The 17009-nt window shown below is 39.0% G+C and overlaps 1 protein-coding gene across 1 annotated transcript; it reads right to left on the reverse strand.

Annotated features, from left to right (window-relative positions):
* Positions 1-5040: 5040 nt before the first annotated feature.
* Positions 5041-9703, reverse strand: LOC148037130 (pentatricopeptide repeat-containing protein At5g27110-like). The gene has a single exon (XM_087676058.1). The coding sequence runs from the start codon at positions 9052-9054 to the stop codon at positions 5977-5979; it is 3078 nt and encodes a 1025-aa protein (XP_087532184.1). The 5' UTR covers positions 9055-9703; the 3' UTR covers positions 5041-5976.
* Positions 9704-17009: the final 7306 nt, after the last annotated feature.

Genomic DNA, 17009 nt, shown 5'->3' on the forward strand with positions numbered 1-17009 from the left:
CTATTTGTGGTACAATCTACCCATAAAGCAAAATGTAATAATTGCATCCACTCTTTGACTCTTCCTTTGCAAGCCTTTGCTAAAGCCTTCATTATATAGGCTGATGCCCCCTCTCACTCCTTCCATTACCCTCTAGATTATAAGTTGAAGTAAATGCGAGTTTAATACTTAGTCTTGAAAAGAACTGTTTGGCTTCTTTTGTTTTTAACTCTCCTCTATCTATAATCACTTTTCCTACACATCCATACATGCAAACAACATATTTGACAATGCTACATATGTCTTGTGTGAACTAGACACGACAAAGCTTAGGATTCCTATCATCTGTAAAAGAATCAAGAAGCTAGATCTTGAAGATGAGAGGAAAAACAGGATTTTGAAGAAGAAAATATTCAGAGCTTATGGAAGATGATGAAGACCTCGAAGCTGCAAAAGAATAAGTGGCATATGCTAAAGGATGTGCACGTTTTGAGGGGGTGGATGTCATGTGGTTACAAGTTCAATGAAGAAAAACCATAGAAAAGAGTATTTATACAAAGACACATGGTAGGGAAGTCTTTACAGAGTTTTCTAGGAATTGAATTGGCCTTTGAAATAGTCCAAGTATCCAATATTAAGTTTTAATGACCTAATGACATATTTGTGTGAATGTACATTCAATGCCTTATTTTGAGTTACATAACTCATCCAAGCTGAAAAATATCAAAAAGTGGTGTGTTTACAAAAAAGTGGTATTTTCAACTATTTTTGGAAGTTTTTTGCAATTTTGCTCGCATTCTATAGGTCATTTTCTTCGACTTGAGTACCTAGATGACTATATTCTAAGTTTTTATGACAAAGCTATGGCCAAAACAAGTTGCAAGTAGGCATAGGGCCTACATACAAGAAAACCAATTCAACAAAAGCTATAAAATAAATAGAGGAAAGGCTGACATCAAATGCTTGTGGATGCATATTTAAACAAATACTAGGGAGATTTGGGACTATTCTACTATTGTGATTAATAGTACTGGAGTAAAAGACAAGTGATTCTACCTCTTCGCAATGAGTGCCTTTAGCCCAAAAAGGCTTGCCTATAAGAGGTCCTTTTTAGGATAGATTTGAAGATATCTTTACCTACTATTGTAGGCGAGGATAGAGAGTTTGTGTGGCCATAATGGAAGAGATCTCACATGGTTTTACAAGAGAAGATGGATTGGAGTGGTTCTAGGTTGTTTTATACATATCAAGGTTATTTTGGTAGAGTACTCAACAGTATTTCTAAGTATTTCCTTTGTATTTGCTATGGTAATTACTTCCAGGATAAAAAGAGTGGTGCTAAGCTATCATCTTACTTGGAGTTTGCCTAAGCTATCATCTTAGATGTAGTGTATTTAGCTTGAAGGGATTTATTATAGTTGTATAGAGTTTCCAAGAGTAATATAGTATATTTGAGAATCCTTATTATAGCATTTCTTCCATCTATCTTCTCTTTTCCTTGATTCTTAGCATATTTAGGCCTAGATCTTTTGATCCCCTGATAACATACAATTAAATACCAATTTAATAAATATTTTCAATGTTATTTTCCTTGGACTTGAGATAAACTTCACCATTTATTCCAACTTTTTGAATCAAATCCCATTTTATCTCTTTTAAAGCTCATTTGAAATCAAACAAACTTCTCCACTCCAGAAAGAACAACTCCATCCACACAAAGTCTTCGGCTCAATCCTTCAAAGTTATAAATTTGAAAAACACAAGGTATGGGCTACGCCATCAACTTCATGATTCTTTGTTGTCTTTCATCTCTCCATTTCTAATAAATCACATTTCACTAGAGAAGGATATCATTTTCCATCAATATCTTCACAAAAGGTTCACTTATTATAGTCATGATGCATGAAACACAAAGTGTGGTCCACTTTATCACTCACATGCACCTTTTTTGCATTTCACATGTCAATTTCCAGGGTTTGCACATTTTGTAGTGTGAAATCAATTTTTGTTCCTTGCTTGGTTTGTCATCGAGTTTCATACATTTTGTGAAAATACTTGCATTTTGTGGTAAGTCACTATCTTGATTTCGATCAAAGTTGATAGGAAAATGAAGTATGTCATATAAAACTCAATAGCATGAGATTTTTTTTCTCTCTTTCATGTTTATTTTTGCATTTTATATGTTTACGTAAAGATTATTGGTTATCTAATGTATTGTTGGAGTTTTCATATTGTTACAGCTAGTGAAAATAGCTATGGCTAGAATAAAAGCCACTATAAGAAAGCAAAAAGTGGATATTAGGCAAATTGCTCAAAAGATTCAATGGGCCTCCAAGCCATCTAAGCCACCAACAAAACATAAGAGAAGATTTTCACAAGGTTTGAGATGCTTAAGAGAGATCAAAAAGGCAATGAAAGCTCTTAACAATGTAGTTCCAAAATTGTCATTCCAAAGACTTGTCAAGACGATTTGTGATAAGCATAGTCTCAACAATTTCATGTGGATAAGGAGTGCTCTCAACTATATTCAACAGGCTATAAAAATTTTCTTAATTGAGTTTTTCCAAGATGCATACATCTGTGCTGCTCATGCCTATGTATTGACACTCATGGATAAGGACAATCATCCGAAGAAGGTTAAGATATAGATTCTCCAAGATTTTAGAGCTAGCTCCTATTACAAATGTAAAGGCATATAATATTCTAAACGTACCACTATATAAGAGAAAAAAAGGCAGACACATGTCCTAAAGTCGAGGATATCACACACAAGAGAGATACAAGACTGCATGAGAATGAGAAAAAGGCTACATAGAAATAGATAGAGAAATGAAGGGAGCACAAGTGGAAGAAAAAGAAGCAAAGAAACTAAAAGCATTAGAATATAAGCTTTCTAACATGCTTGGGGGGGTTAATCCAACCGGCTTCAATGTGTTTTTTCTTTTACTAGTGATAAAGAAAAGAGAAATTATATTATTGCTTTGGACTCAAAATGTTTAAGGGGGTTAATCCAATAGCTTCAATGTATTTTGCATTTTACCTAGTGGCATAGGAGAAAGAAATGATATTATTGCTTTGGACTCAAAATGTATTCAAATCCTCAAGGATAAAAGGAGAGAAGTAAATGACTCTATTCTTATTGCTAGATTGAGGTATAACATGCTCAAATTTATTTATTCTTAAGAATCATACTTTTCTAACAATAAAAATTTTAATATATACTCACTATTTTACTTCTTTTACTAGTGTATAATACATAAACTCGCTTTCAATATACAATAAAATTTTGAGGTTATTGATCCTTCAATCTCCCATTGCATGAGGAGAAATGAGCTCGATGCAAGTAGATTTGAACATTGGCTCAATCAAATTGACTTTAACACTTTAAAGCTTCTTTTGATTCCATAGCTTCTTTTGATTCCATATCATGAAAAGTAAGTAGTTTGGTACTTTGTTTAATTTCAAGAGAATTTATTTACTAAATTATTAGCCTATGATTATTTTTAGTTCTCGTTTGAGCTTGCTTGTAATAGAGTACATTGATAAGTAGCAATTTTTCATCAATTCTTTGAAAGGAATCCATGGAAATGATAAGATAGTTAAATAATCCAAGGCCTCCTTGATCATTTGAGCTTTTATTTGTTCATATATAGTGGTCTTTATGAACAACATCCCACTCAAATACTTGGAGTTTAAATCAAAGTTATTTGTAAACCAAGCTAGATAGCTAGACTTTCTCACAAATTTTGACATTGAAATCAAGCATAAGCCTTGTTCCACAAACAAAATGGCAGATGTGGTAAGTTACAAGGTAAACTTTAGAGCAATAAATGTACTCAACATCAAATTCCAAGAGTTGGTTATGGAAGCTCAAGAGAGTGATACAAGACTTGATACATGGAAGTGAAAGTAGGTAGGATGCCTCATGGGATATACAATCTAAAGAAAGACATTCTCCTCATAAGCAAGAGACTATACCTCCCTAACAATGTGGAGCATGAAATGCATAATGTGAAGCTAGGACGACATAAATAGCAAGGAAAAATCGCCCATGGGATGTCCTAAGCATAGACTTCAGTTCGGAACTTCCTATGTCTTATGGCTACTTTTGTCGTGGTGGACCCATTCTCTAAGCTAGCCCACTTTATCATAGCCAAGGCCCCACTCACTACCAAGAAAAGTAGCATGCATTTTCTTCACCCAAATCTTCAAGTTACACAAGCTACCCTCGGCCATTGTATCAGCTCAGATGGCAATTTTATGAGTGACATATGGAAGGAACTTTTCAAAACAAAGAAACATGATTGTTATTTTCATCATCCTTCCACCTTAAGACAAATGGGCAAACCAAGTAAGTGAATCAAGGCATTGAAAACCATTTCAAAAGCTATGCTTGAGTGGATCAGGAGGATTAGGCCCTCTACTTGGACATGATAGAGTTCCACTACAACAACTAAATTCACAAGGCTATAAGTTACACCCTTTTGAACTAGCCATAAGAAAGGAAGTTGTCAAACTGTAGACCTTAGCATTAGGCACCATGCATGCAATGTACAAGGATGTGAAAGAGTTTCTAAGTGCAGGGAAAGAAATAGCAACTAAGAAGGGTCTAAAAAAGAGTCCAATCACCATGATAGAGTAAGTCAAGAAAAAGCACATAGATACTCTTCACAAAGGGGATATGGTCCTAGTTAGTTCCAAGCATATGTTATGACCCAAGAGCATGACCCCCAAGTTCAACCATAGTATAAACCATAATGCATTATAAAACATCTCAATGAACTTGCCTATAAATTGGACCTTCCAAAAAGTATCTATGCATATAACGCCTTTCGTGCACACATTCTAATGGGTTCCACCCCAACACACAATGGGGTTGCTACATATATATCCTTATTCCATTCTAGCAATCCCTTCGAAGTCGGGGCGATCCTTGGGTGCAAGAAGACTAGAGCTACCCAAAATATTTTACCAAGTGAAAAGGGTGCCCTCTCAAAAAAAAACCACTTGAATTCCAAAAACAAAGACTCGTGGACACAACAAGTATTCGCCAATTGGCTCAAGGAGAATCCCATCAATACTCCCAATGTATCTTGAGCCAACATGTAACTTGTAATAGGTTAGCAAGGTAATGTAATAAGCTACCAAGTGCCCAACAGCTTGAAAGTGACTTCAAGCTATTTCAAGCGGGGATGAGGGTGAGGCCCTACTCTCCACCTTCCCCCCTTAGGAGCTTCGTAGCCATTCGTTAGCATTGGAACCAAATACATCTATATGGAGGTAGTGGTGAACTCAATTGAGGGCCTCTTCATGTGATCTCCATACTCTATGAACCCTCACATGTGTAGTGTCACTCGGGTGTAGTCCGGTAATGTATCTATATATGAACCCTCACATGTACGGCTGGTAATGTATCTATGTTTTATCTTCCTTTTATTTGAGTACTGGAAGAGCATTCCTTGAGTGAGGGAGTGAGTGAGTGAGTTGAGGGTAGGTGTATTACAAGTCGCATGAAACCTCTGTTACATGCACTACTTCAAGGGCTGAGGATGTATTCCTGGAATGGTCAGGTGGGCAGTAGAGTGATAACAATGCCCCAACTCACCTCAGGGCAACAGCTACCATCTCCTAATGCGGAAGGGCTCTTATGTCACAAAAGGAGTTCATAGGCACCTCCTGCCTAGTATTATTGTCCATGCTCGATTACCTCGTACTTTATGAGTAAGTGCTACAACTGCACTTTGCTAAAAGACTACTGTGGTTTTGACTGTTACCAGTTTCCAGAGAATATCCTCCTCCAAGAGCTTAGCTAATCCCCACTTTAATATTGAATGAAAGAAAACAAGAGTACATAGACAGTTCTTGCCTAGTATTATTGTTAATGCCCATTCTTTCATAAATAAGTGCTCTGGTTGCAGTTTGCTAAAAGAATTTACTGTGGTTTTGACTGTTACCAGTTTCCATAGAAGTATCCTCCTTCAAGAGCTTACCCAAACCCTACTTTAATTGTGTAAAAGAAAATGCTGGTCCATAAGTGAGATACTCGCATAAACCTCTCTCTCTTAAATCCTGTTGTTTATATGAAGTCATTGTATTATAAGCCTTACAAGAAAAATTAGAGGAAACATAGGTAGCTTGGGAATTTGAACCTTCCTGGTTACTGAGATACCCAAGCTCAGCAAAAACCCTATTATGAGGCCCTACAAGAGCATCACCATCAAATCCTTCAGGAAAAGGCTCAGAAACTGTGTCCAATTGTGGTATAAATCCATCCCATTTCAAAGGTTTGTTTAACCTGTGAAATTTAGCATAAATTTCCTTGCTGTTACTATGTGTTTTGCCTGCAACCACAAATTCATGGACCTCATTAGTACCCACAATACAGGCCCTGCCAGGCTTCTTCCATGCACATTTAGAATTCCTCATCTCTTCTATGGCATTGGCCTCCTCCCACATTAGAGCATCTGAATAGATACTTGCCATAAGCACATAATATGAAGCATCTGTAGGATCCAATTTAACAAGCCGGTCGAAGCACCTTCTTCCAAGCCTCACATTTCCGTGAGCTTTGCAGCTGGTAAGCAAAGACTTCCATATAACTGCATCAGGCTGCATTGGCATGCTTTCTAAGAAAGATTCAGCCTCACTCAGATGCCCTGCCCGCCCAATTAGATCAATCATACAACTGTAGTGTTCAAGACTTGGTTTGATGCCATGAACTACGTTCATGGAATGGAAGTATTGATGGCCTTCCTCTAGTAAGCCAGCACGTGTGCAAGAGGCCAAAATACTAGTAAACAAGGACTCTCTTGGCTTCATGCCCTGCTGTCTCATGTTCTCAAACCATAGTGCAATAAGGTTGAACTCCCCAAGCAAAACAAATCCTGCCATCATGGCACCATATGACACACTATTGCGGTCCTCCAATGCATCAAAAGTTTTCCATGCCTCCTCAAAACTCCCACATCTGGCATACATATCTACTAAGGCATTTCCTATGGTTGCATCAGATGAGGCATTATCTCGAATGATCTGGTCATGGATCTTTCTCCCATAATGAGCCATCCCTGTGCTAGCACATGCTTTCAAAGTGCACAGATATATAACATTGCTGGGCTTGAGGCCATTCATCCACATTCTCTCAAGAAGCTCAAGGGCAGCAAGACCATGGTCACTCATGGCATAACCTGTAATCATTGCAGACCAGGACACAAGATCTGGATTCGGCAATGTTTCAAAGACACAGCATGCTTCCTCAATGCTGCCATATTTTGCATACATGTCCACAAGGGTGCAGCCAATCACAGAGTCTGATGCTAGACCACTTCTGTTCACTTTATCATGTATCAATCTTCCATGCAATAAGCCGGCTTCATTCACACATGCTTTCAAGATGCACAAGTAGGTGACATTGGTCGGTTCAATGCCCTTATCTTGCATCTTATCAAATAGCTGAATAGCAGAAGTATTATAGCCATGTTTTGAATAACCTGCAATCATTGCACCCCATGCCACTACGTCCCGATTTGGGAGATCATCAAACACCTTCCGTGCATCTTCTATGCACTCACAGTTTGAATACATGTCGATAAGGGCAGTCCCAACTAAGATATCAGACTTCAACCCATTCCTAACAATCAGTTCATTTATGTACCGTCCTAATTCAGCTGCTCCCATGCTACCACAAGCTTTCAACAGGCCAGGGATCATTGCTTCATCTGGTTGAATACCATCAACATGCATCTTCTCAAAAAGCTTCAGAGCAGAAAAAAATTGGCCCTGCTGAATATAGCCTGAAATCAGGGAGCCCCATGTAACTATGTCTTTGCAGGACAGCCTATCAAACACTTCAACTGCTTGCTCGAGGTGTTCGGACTTGACATACATATCAATGAGTGAGTTTCCAATAATAACATCCACAGTCAGGCCACTTTGAATCATCTGTTCATGGATAGACCTGCATTGAACCACATCTCTGATAGTTCCACAAGCTTTCAAGATGAAAAGATAAGTGATTTTATCTGGCTTGATGCCAGCTAATTGCATCTGTTTGAAAAGTTCAATTGCGTATGCAGCACTTCCATGTTGAACGTGTCCAGAAATAATGGCAGCCCACGACACCACATCTCTGGAAGACGCACTATCAAACACTTTCTGTGCATCCTGCAGCTTCCCACACTTCCCATACATGTCTAGCAATGTGTTTATAAACACCAAGTCTAATTCAAAGCCACCCTGATTCACTCTATCATGAACAAGCATTCCACAATCCACTAATTCTGTACTAGTACATGCTTTTAGGACTGACAAATATGTGATTTTGCTTGGTTTGATGTTCCTTTGTTCCATTTCCCCAAAAAGCTCCAGAGCAAGAAGACCTTGCCCATGTTTGATGTATCCTGAAATCATTGTACTATAAGAAAATACATCTGGATCCTCCAAACTGACAAAAATTATTGAAGCTTCCTCTAAACTGCCACATTTAGCATACATATCAATTAATGTGTTTTTAAGAAATGTGTCTGATTCCAGGCCACTTTTGACAATCTTCTTATGCATCTTTGATCCTTGACTGAAAGATCCTAGTTTACTGCATGCCTTTAACAGACATAAGAAGGTCACTCTGTCTGCCTTAACTCCCTCCTTTTCCATTTCCTCATGTAGCTCAAGAGCCCTTCCCACCTGTCCAAATCCTGTGTAAGCTGCAATGATAGCATTCCATGTATAGACACTTCGCTTGGATAGCTTGCAAAACACTTGGCTTGCTTCCAACAATGTGCCACATTCCATAAAAAGGCGTATAAGGTGATCGCCAAAACAAGGCAGCAAATTGAGCCCATTTTTCACCATGAGTGAGTGTAACTGTCTGCCATGTGCAAGATCCCTCTTGTTTATGCATCCTTGCAGCATACAATAGATGATCTCCTGAGGTATGAAACATCCCTGCAGGTCCAAAGCTAAGGTAGCCTCAAGAGCTTCATGGAGCTGCCTGTCTTGGCACAATCTGATGATGTGTTGAAGAGCTCTGTCATTGTATACGAAATGCAGAGGAGGTGCACTGACAATCTGAACCATAACTAGAACCCCTTGATCATCGTGGTGCACCAAAACAGCCACATGCACTTGTGCTTAGAATGCCTGGTGGATTTTGCAGAAAAATCACGACCATGCAGATGGCATAGCCCATTATTTTAAACTGGATGTGGTTTGGCAATCTCATCATGTGTCAGGAATTACTAGTGCAGGCAATCTCAGAGCATCTAAATCCGAGGTTGTTACAGCTGCATGTGCTTGGGCATCATCTCATCATGGCCTGAATTACAACTGCAGACAATCTCAGAGCCCTGAATCCGAGGTTGTTCAGCTGCATGTGGTTTGACACTATCTCATCATGTGTCCTGGGTTAAGAGTGCAGACAACCTCACAGCCGCCAATCCAAGGTTGTTCAGCTGCATGTGGTGTGACACATAATCTCATCATGTGTCCTGAATTACAAGTGCAGACGATATGCCCTATTAGGATTAAGGCCGATGATATGCATTAGGTTCTCTGTTTAATCTGTCCTTGTTACATTCTGTTCCTTATAGTAGAGTTGATGAATGTGGCTTCCGGACTGCAGCTGTTGCCTTCTCTCTCTCGACTGAGCGAAGGGCTTGAAAGCTACTTGAATGTGCAAATCATCTCCTGCGCTCCTGGGCGTGTATCATATCACAGGCAGAACAGCCCTTCTGTTTACCAAAAATCCCTTTGTATATGGGCTCGTATTTTAATGTGAAATGAAATGCAAATTTTCAAAATTTTGAGGAAATATTTCAAAATTGGCTTCGGATGCCTTCCAACTTAAAATTTTCAAGATTTTGAGGAAAACTTTCAAAGTTGGCTTCGGAGGCCTTCCCACTTAAACTTTTCAAAGCTCATTGGTATTTTTCGTAGGAACAAATAAGATGGCATCGTAGATGAAAGAAAGCTTTCAAGGGAAGAAGGCATGAAAACTCTAAGTCCTATCTTGTCTAGTGGATGGTCAGCTAATTGTCATGGTACTCCCACTTGCTTGCATGCATGCCAAGCAAGGTGGGGAGGAATCTATTGAAGGAAAGCCAAACAAACTCCCGCGCTTGAGTGGAGATGCAAGCATGGAAGTAGAGTTGTACACCTCCCACACAAAAGACAAAGGCCCTAACCTGCAAACCATCACCAATGCATTCAAAAATGATATGTGCAAGGTAAGCAATGCCAAAAGATAGTCTCTATCCCCTAATGCAAAAAAGGTCCACAAGGTGGAGATGGAGCTCCCCATGGAGACTTTATGTAAGCATTATTATGATTTCTCTTCTTTTGGCCTGTATATGTATTTCATGGGGAGGATCCCAACAACTGATGAGTTCTCTCGTTGGTTTGTTGCTACCTACCAGGCTCACTACAACATGGTTTGCTTTAAGTTTAATTGCTAAAGCATTTTAATAGATATTGGTTGAATCTCCCACTGAAAGGAACTAGATCCTAGCATGCTCCATGGGCTTTCAATTCAGCTTGGTTCATTGCCTCCCTTGGTCGACCACATTCTCACCTGATGATGTCATATTGTTCAAGTGTTCCGTGTGGGTGTCTTTCCGTGGGTTGTATGCTGTGTTTGAAAATTAAGTCAGGGCTATTGCCTTAGCTCTTGGCAAGGTGCTATATTTCCCCCCCCCCCCCCCCCCCCCCCCCCCCCAACTCCAATCTAAGCTTAAAGGCAAAAGGCATGTTTGTATCCTATGGGATAGAAGAGTCAAAGCTTGAGATCCATGACAAGAGAGGGCTTGATCTAGTATGTGAGGTTCAATTCTCCGATTTTCTGGATGTGTGCTAGATGTGTCATCAGTTAAGTCACTTTGAGAAAGCATGTCCATAGAGGACAAGGACAAAGGATGTTGATAAGAACTCTAATGGAGATAAGGAGAAACAAGAAGCCCCTGCCATAGCTGCACAAGTGAACAAGGTCAAGAATGTTAGCAACTCAGACAACTCTAGCAAATCACAAAACAATCTTACTAATAGTGATGGAAGCAAAACCCAGGCATCTACCCTCCCTGCAAGCAACAAGTCAAGCACAACAAAAACACATCCTATCGACACAAATAAAGAAAGATCGATTGAGCTAAGGCCTCAAGGAAAGAGAATCAATGTAACATGGAAAAACAACAACACACCAAGGGCAAGAATAGTAATTATAAGATGTCGACCAAGAAGCCTGTATGTGCCTCTTGTTAGAGTGGATTCTTCCTAGCTTGCTACTGATGCAGTGGTGATGTGTTGAGACTAGATTTGAATCCTAAGCGAAATGGAGAAAGATTTCCATGATTGGATAGACTGAAGGTCATCCATCACCTTAAGGTTTTGGGGGCTAGATGGCTAGCCCAATTATGGGAAACTTTCGGTTAAGCGCACACTGCCATGAACAATACTAGAATGGGTGACCTCGCGAAAAGGGAAGGTACAAGGGCCCCCCACCCAATTTCTAACTGCTTATACTCCATCTCCTAATCCTGTTGGCTCTGCTAGGAGGAATGCATGCAATTACCCACTTTTATAAGCAGCATGGAAGGCGACAACCCCATCTATGGAGAAGACATCTCCACCCAACTAAGCAATGATGAACTCTCACTCTTGTTGCTTTGTTATGTGATCTGAGAGATTGCATATTGCTTACTCTACTGCAATTTTGAAGATTTCATTAAGGATAGTGAGTGTTTTAGAATTGTAGGTCTTACAGCTCATTTGAGGTCTAATGCTTTTTGTTGATGTAGGAGGCGCCTACTTTGTATTTGAATATGTTGAAGAGAAAGTAAAAGAAGGAAACCTTTACCGTGATAAAGGATGAAGAGGGAAAGAGGCACTGTGATGATATTGGCATATCTGAGGTATTTAGGAAACATCTCTTGCTTATTGTGAGCCTTCATTTTCACACGACTGAGGAGTGGAGAAGAAGGTTGGACTCCTTTCTAGTTCCTATGGTGGGTAGCTTTATTGACAATGATGTGGCACTATCTCTATCTATGGTGCGCAAATTGGATGCTGTATGCGTATGTAGTGGGCACCGAAAGGTGCCCAAGAACAAAGAACTCTACTTTTTGCTCAAAAATCAAGAGAGAAAATTTGCATGACATGAAGCAAGAAAACTCATTGCGTACAATCTCCCCCCATGCCTTGTGTGAGCGCTCCACAAAGCATGTATTTAATATATTATTCATCTCCAAGCTCAAAAATAGCCCAAATTTACAATTAGCACGCTTTAGCTTTTGTGTTTGCGTTTGTCCAAATAAAGAATAAAGCGGTTGGGCGCCCAAAGAGTCGAGTTGTGCCGAAATACAATGTCCAATAATGAATATTTAAATCGTATGCCCATGCGCATACAAAATAATAAATATATGTCAAGAGCTTTAATAAATAAGTGCATCAAAAATAAATATTGGCGCCACGCCTAAGACACGTGCCCCTCAAAAATGATAATTTCTTCTAAATAACTTGAATACACACTATCGCCTAGTGCTTCCTAACACCACCGCCACCTTCGTGTGCTCCATGATGGCCAATACTTCTGCTCACAGATGTTTGCTAATGATAATTCTAATATTGTGCATGTAGATCTTGGGTCAATTTAGACATAGTTACAAGTCTATGAAGAATTCTCATTCCTTTCCAACTCCAAGGGCAACAATAGCAAGTCAAAACGACTCTTCTTATCATGGGAAGATGGCCCCAATGGCTAAGCCAACTTGGTTTTAGAGAGGTTCCTAAAGACCATCTTGTATGCTACCTTGGGGTTCCCATAGGTGTTGGAATATCGCTCAAAAATTGTTTTGACTAGTTCTATTGCAAATTTCAAATCAAGATCTCAAGCTATCTTCCTATTATTGCTAGAATTGTTGGGCGAATTGTGCTACTCAAAATGGTAATATCCCCTATGGTTGTCTTTGTAGCATCACTATTTCCTTTTTCCAAACTTAGCTAGATTGAATCTCTCTTCAAGAATACTCTCTAGACATATGGTGATGCCAGAGGATGGGCACCCATCCCATGAGATCAAGTTATGTCTCCATTGGAGGAAGGAGGATTAGGCTTGGATCCATGAGAAAGTAGTTAGGATGTCGACTTCTCTCCTAAAACATGTTCGTGAAGGACGACCATGGGGTATTTTGATCTCTAGCTAGATTGCCCAATCCAAGATCTACAAGAAAGTGTGGCCTAACATCTATTGGCATGATCTCATACTCTCAAGAGCAACCAAGGTAAGCATTCAATAATCCAAAGTGGCTCAACAGGTGGTGGAAGGATGGGTGCAAATGACCACCCTTCCAATGCCCAACAACACTAGGACCCCGAAGTGTCTCATCAATATGAATGGGAGGACTTGCTAGCTATGAAGAAGAATTCTAACTTCTATCTTACTAACTTAGGTGGCATCTTAGAACCTTAGAGTCTTAGAAGAAGGAGGAACCTAGAGGAATGCTAAATACATGGAAGCAAAGGCTTGGAGGGCCACCCCCTTGTACAAGATAAATTTATTGTCATGGAGAGTAGTTTCCAAAAAGCTCTCGACTAGAGATAAGATATCTAAGTTTTCTCATGTATCTCCCCTATTTGTTTTTTGCAAGTGGCATGAAGAAAGTGTTAAACATGTATTTCGGGACTACTCTGAAACCCATGCTCTATGGAGGAAGATTAAAGCAAGAATGGAGAAAATTCATCTCCATTGCAAGGTAAACTGGAAACAAATATTTTTGGGAGACTGAGGTAATTTCAATGATACATCTGAATATTTGGGGGGTGATCAACGGGATTACTCGACTCAGCTTGTGGTTAGTTAGGAACAATGTTGCTTTCTGTCGTGTTAGCTCTATGAGAACTTTGCCCTCTACTTTAGCCCCAAGCATTTTTTTCAATTACCATGTAATGTTTAAGAAACTAGCCAAGAAAAACATGGAGTTTAAGCCCATGCATAGTCTTTTTAAGCTACTTATGTGGCCAACCTTTACCCCTTTTTCAAGGCAATGTGAATACTTATGACTTTCTACTATTAATACAATCTGCACATAAACAAAAAGAAAAAAACTTTCAAAATTAAAGAAGAAGGTTTAAATTATTTGAACATTATAATTTTTTTATAAATATAGCAAATACGTGTGATTTGAAAATCCCTCCAAATTTGAGTTAAAGGTTTTTATATTATGTAAGGGAAGAAAATTTGCTTCCTTCTCTTTTCTTTTGAATTATTTTTTACTTTGTTTTTCAAGGAGTGGGCATAGTGATTGAGAGGGAAGGCCTCTCTCATCAAGTGTTCTTTATTTGATATCCATATCATTAGAATTTGTGGGAGAAATAGGTGAAAGCAATGTGTGAAGCAACTTTAGGGAATATGTAGGTAGAAATGTTACGTTGCTTCCTTTGGCTTCAATGCATATTTGGCTCTCCACATGTTGTTATCCTTGCAAAACTAGGCAAAATCTTCTTTGTCAGCTTGATCTAACCATCTCCCAACAAATCAATACCCCTATTTCGATGAGATGGCTAACAACATAGATTCGCAATTGCCTCCTAATCCAATGGTATCATGAAGCTAAACACATCAAGGGTCTTGGGTCTAACTTGCTAGGTGGCTAACCTAAACATTTCGATGAGTTGCTTGACTTGCTCAAGGTCTAGCTAGTGAAGTGATGATGATGCTTTTGGTGAGAAAGATTTTCCACAACTTGGTACTTTAGGGTGCTTAGTGCAATCCCCCTTTTGTGGTTACAACTGTTGGTGGCTTGTCCTCCCTAGTGTTAGTGTAAATAGGTGGTGGTGAGCCAAACTTTGGGGGCTTCCAATGGTGGTCTTTTTGCTATTTCTATTTTTACAAGTGGTTGCTAGATAAGACTTGCTCATGGATGAGGCCAACACTTTTGAATCCCATCTCCCAATTAATATAACTGGCCTTTTTGCTGACAATTAGAACCATGTGCTCCTCAACATAATCATATTTTTCTCTTGGAACCTCATATCAAAGTTGTATCAAGAGTTGCCTATGTAATGGAGAGCTTAGTTGTTAGGCTCTTAAAATCTTATCATTCCACTAGTTTTGTGGCAATTCTTGTTGCTTTAAAACTTGTTTGATAGTGGATAAGCATAAGAAGCTTATCACCTTCTCCTACTCCTTCAATATGTCCCTTCATACATAAGTTTTGCAAGAATTTAAGGTCAACTCACAAGATTTTAAGCTCCTTATCTCTTGAATTGCTTCCATTAGCCCTTTGGCTACTTTTTTCCTAGATTTAGTGATGGCCTTTTCCTTCATCTAGTTGCCTTTGAGTTTATTGACATTCTCTAAGTAACTTTTCCTTATTTTCTTGAAGCTCTTGAAAGAGATCTTTATACATAGATGAACTTTCTTGTGTTTGGTCTAGCTTAGCTAGCCATTTTGTGAGCATAGTAGAAAGTTGTTGTGACATTTCCTCAATTCTCTTTTTCAACCTCTCTGCCTTCTCTGTTAACTACCTCATTATAGCTGCCTAGCGTTGTAAGAGGGTAGTGAGCTCAGTTGGGAGGCTATATGTAATAAGTGGTGCTACTATTCGCTCCTTACTCAATTGGGAGGCTATAAGTAATAAGTGGTGCTGCTATTGGCTCCTTACCCTTACTCAAGCTTGATTCCTATTGGTCACTAGCTTGTTGTTCTTATAAGTATGTTCAAGAGATGCCTTTTTTGTTTTAATCCTTTCTTCATAAGATAACCTAATGGCCTTCTCATAGTCCTATTGTTCTTTCATCTTGAGCTCTAGTAAGGTCTCCTCTTATTTTGGATAGTTCCAAGTGCTCGAAGCTCTATTGCCTCTTAGACTAGATTAGTTGAGTGGCTTCTTAGCAAATCAATTTAGAGTTGAATGCTAACTTTTATAGGGTCCAAGTCTTAGATCCTATTACAATGGTACTTCTAGGCTCTATTGATGAAATTGTGTGACTAAAAACTTTTGCATAACAAGTAGGTACATTGTTTTAGATACAACATGTGCTAGTTGGAAGAGTTTTAATACCTGCTCTATCTGCATCTTAATCATTAACATTTGCATTTTCAGCTTGTGCTCTTGTGTAAGACTAGATGATAGTATTTCCAAGTTGTCATCTTCATTTGATGGTTGTAATCACTATGATAATCCATATGTTGGCTATGTTTTGGTATGTATCCTCCTATTTTCTATCTCCATGCAGTAATTGCCTTGTTTTCTAATCAACTTGTGTGTGATACATGGGTCAGCTTTAGAGAGGGTTCTTGTTTATCCATTTGTCAAGGTCTTTGATCTTGCCGTTGTCATGCATGTGTATATTGAGGAGATTTTTTGGGGAGGGAAGGGGGAAGCATTGTCAACTTCTACTGCTTTTAAAAAATGCTTTAAATTTTGTATATTATTACTACATTTTTTTAATGGTGGTCGCGCCTATTGTCACCCAAACCATATCACCATGCACAATAAGTAATGATGGTGGGCAACATCCTCTTGCGGCCTACAACCAAGGAGGCAACCAAGGGATGAACCTTGGCATACTTGGCAATGAGGCTACGAAGGCATCATTGGCACCAGTGTGCCTTACTATCAAGGTGGTGACCAAGGTATAAACCTTGGCATACTTGGCAACGAGGCTATGAAGGATTTGTTGGTGACGTTAGCTATGTGTATGGTGCAACTGTCTGCTTGAAGGAGAAGCTTCAGAAGAGGTCACCCCAATATTATCATTACCTAATGTCACTTAACTACGAGGTGACTAACCATCAAGCTAAGCCTTGTTATTGTTCCATACCACACAAAAAAGGTTCAAGTCCCACCTATGAATTGGCCTATGAATTGGCATATGATGCCTCATTAATAATGAAATTTATCCTCGTTATTATGGTTAATATAATATATTTTACCATTATGGTAGGCATTATTACTGATAATGGCTTGTAAACTTTGATGTTATCGATGAGTGTGATCATCTCTAGTGTACCTTTGGTGGCGATACTTATTAACATAGTC

Source organism: Lygodium microphyllum, chromosome 4 (assembly GCF_053477565.2).
Source record: "Lygodium microphyllum isolate KBCC chromosome 4, Lygodium_microphyllum_v1.1.10, whole genome shotgun sequence".
Lineage (NCBI taxonomy): Eukaryota > Viridiplantae > Streptophyta > Polypodiopsida > Schizaeales > Lygodiaceae > Lygodium > Lygodium microphyllum.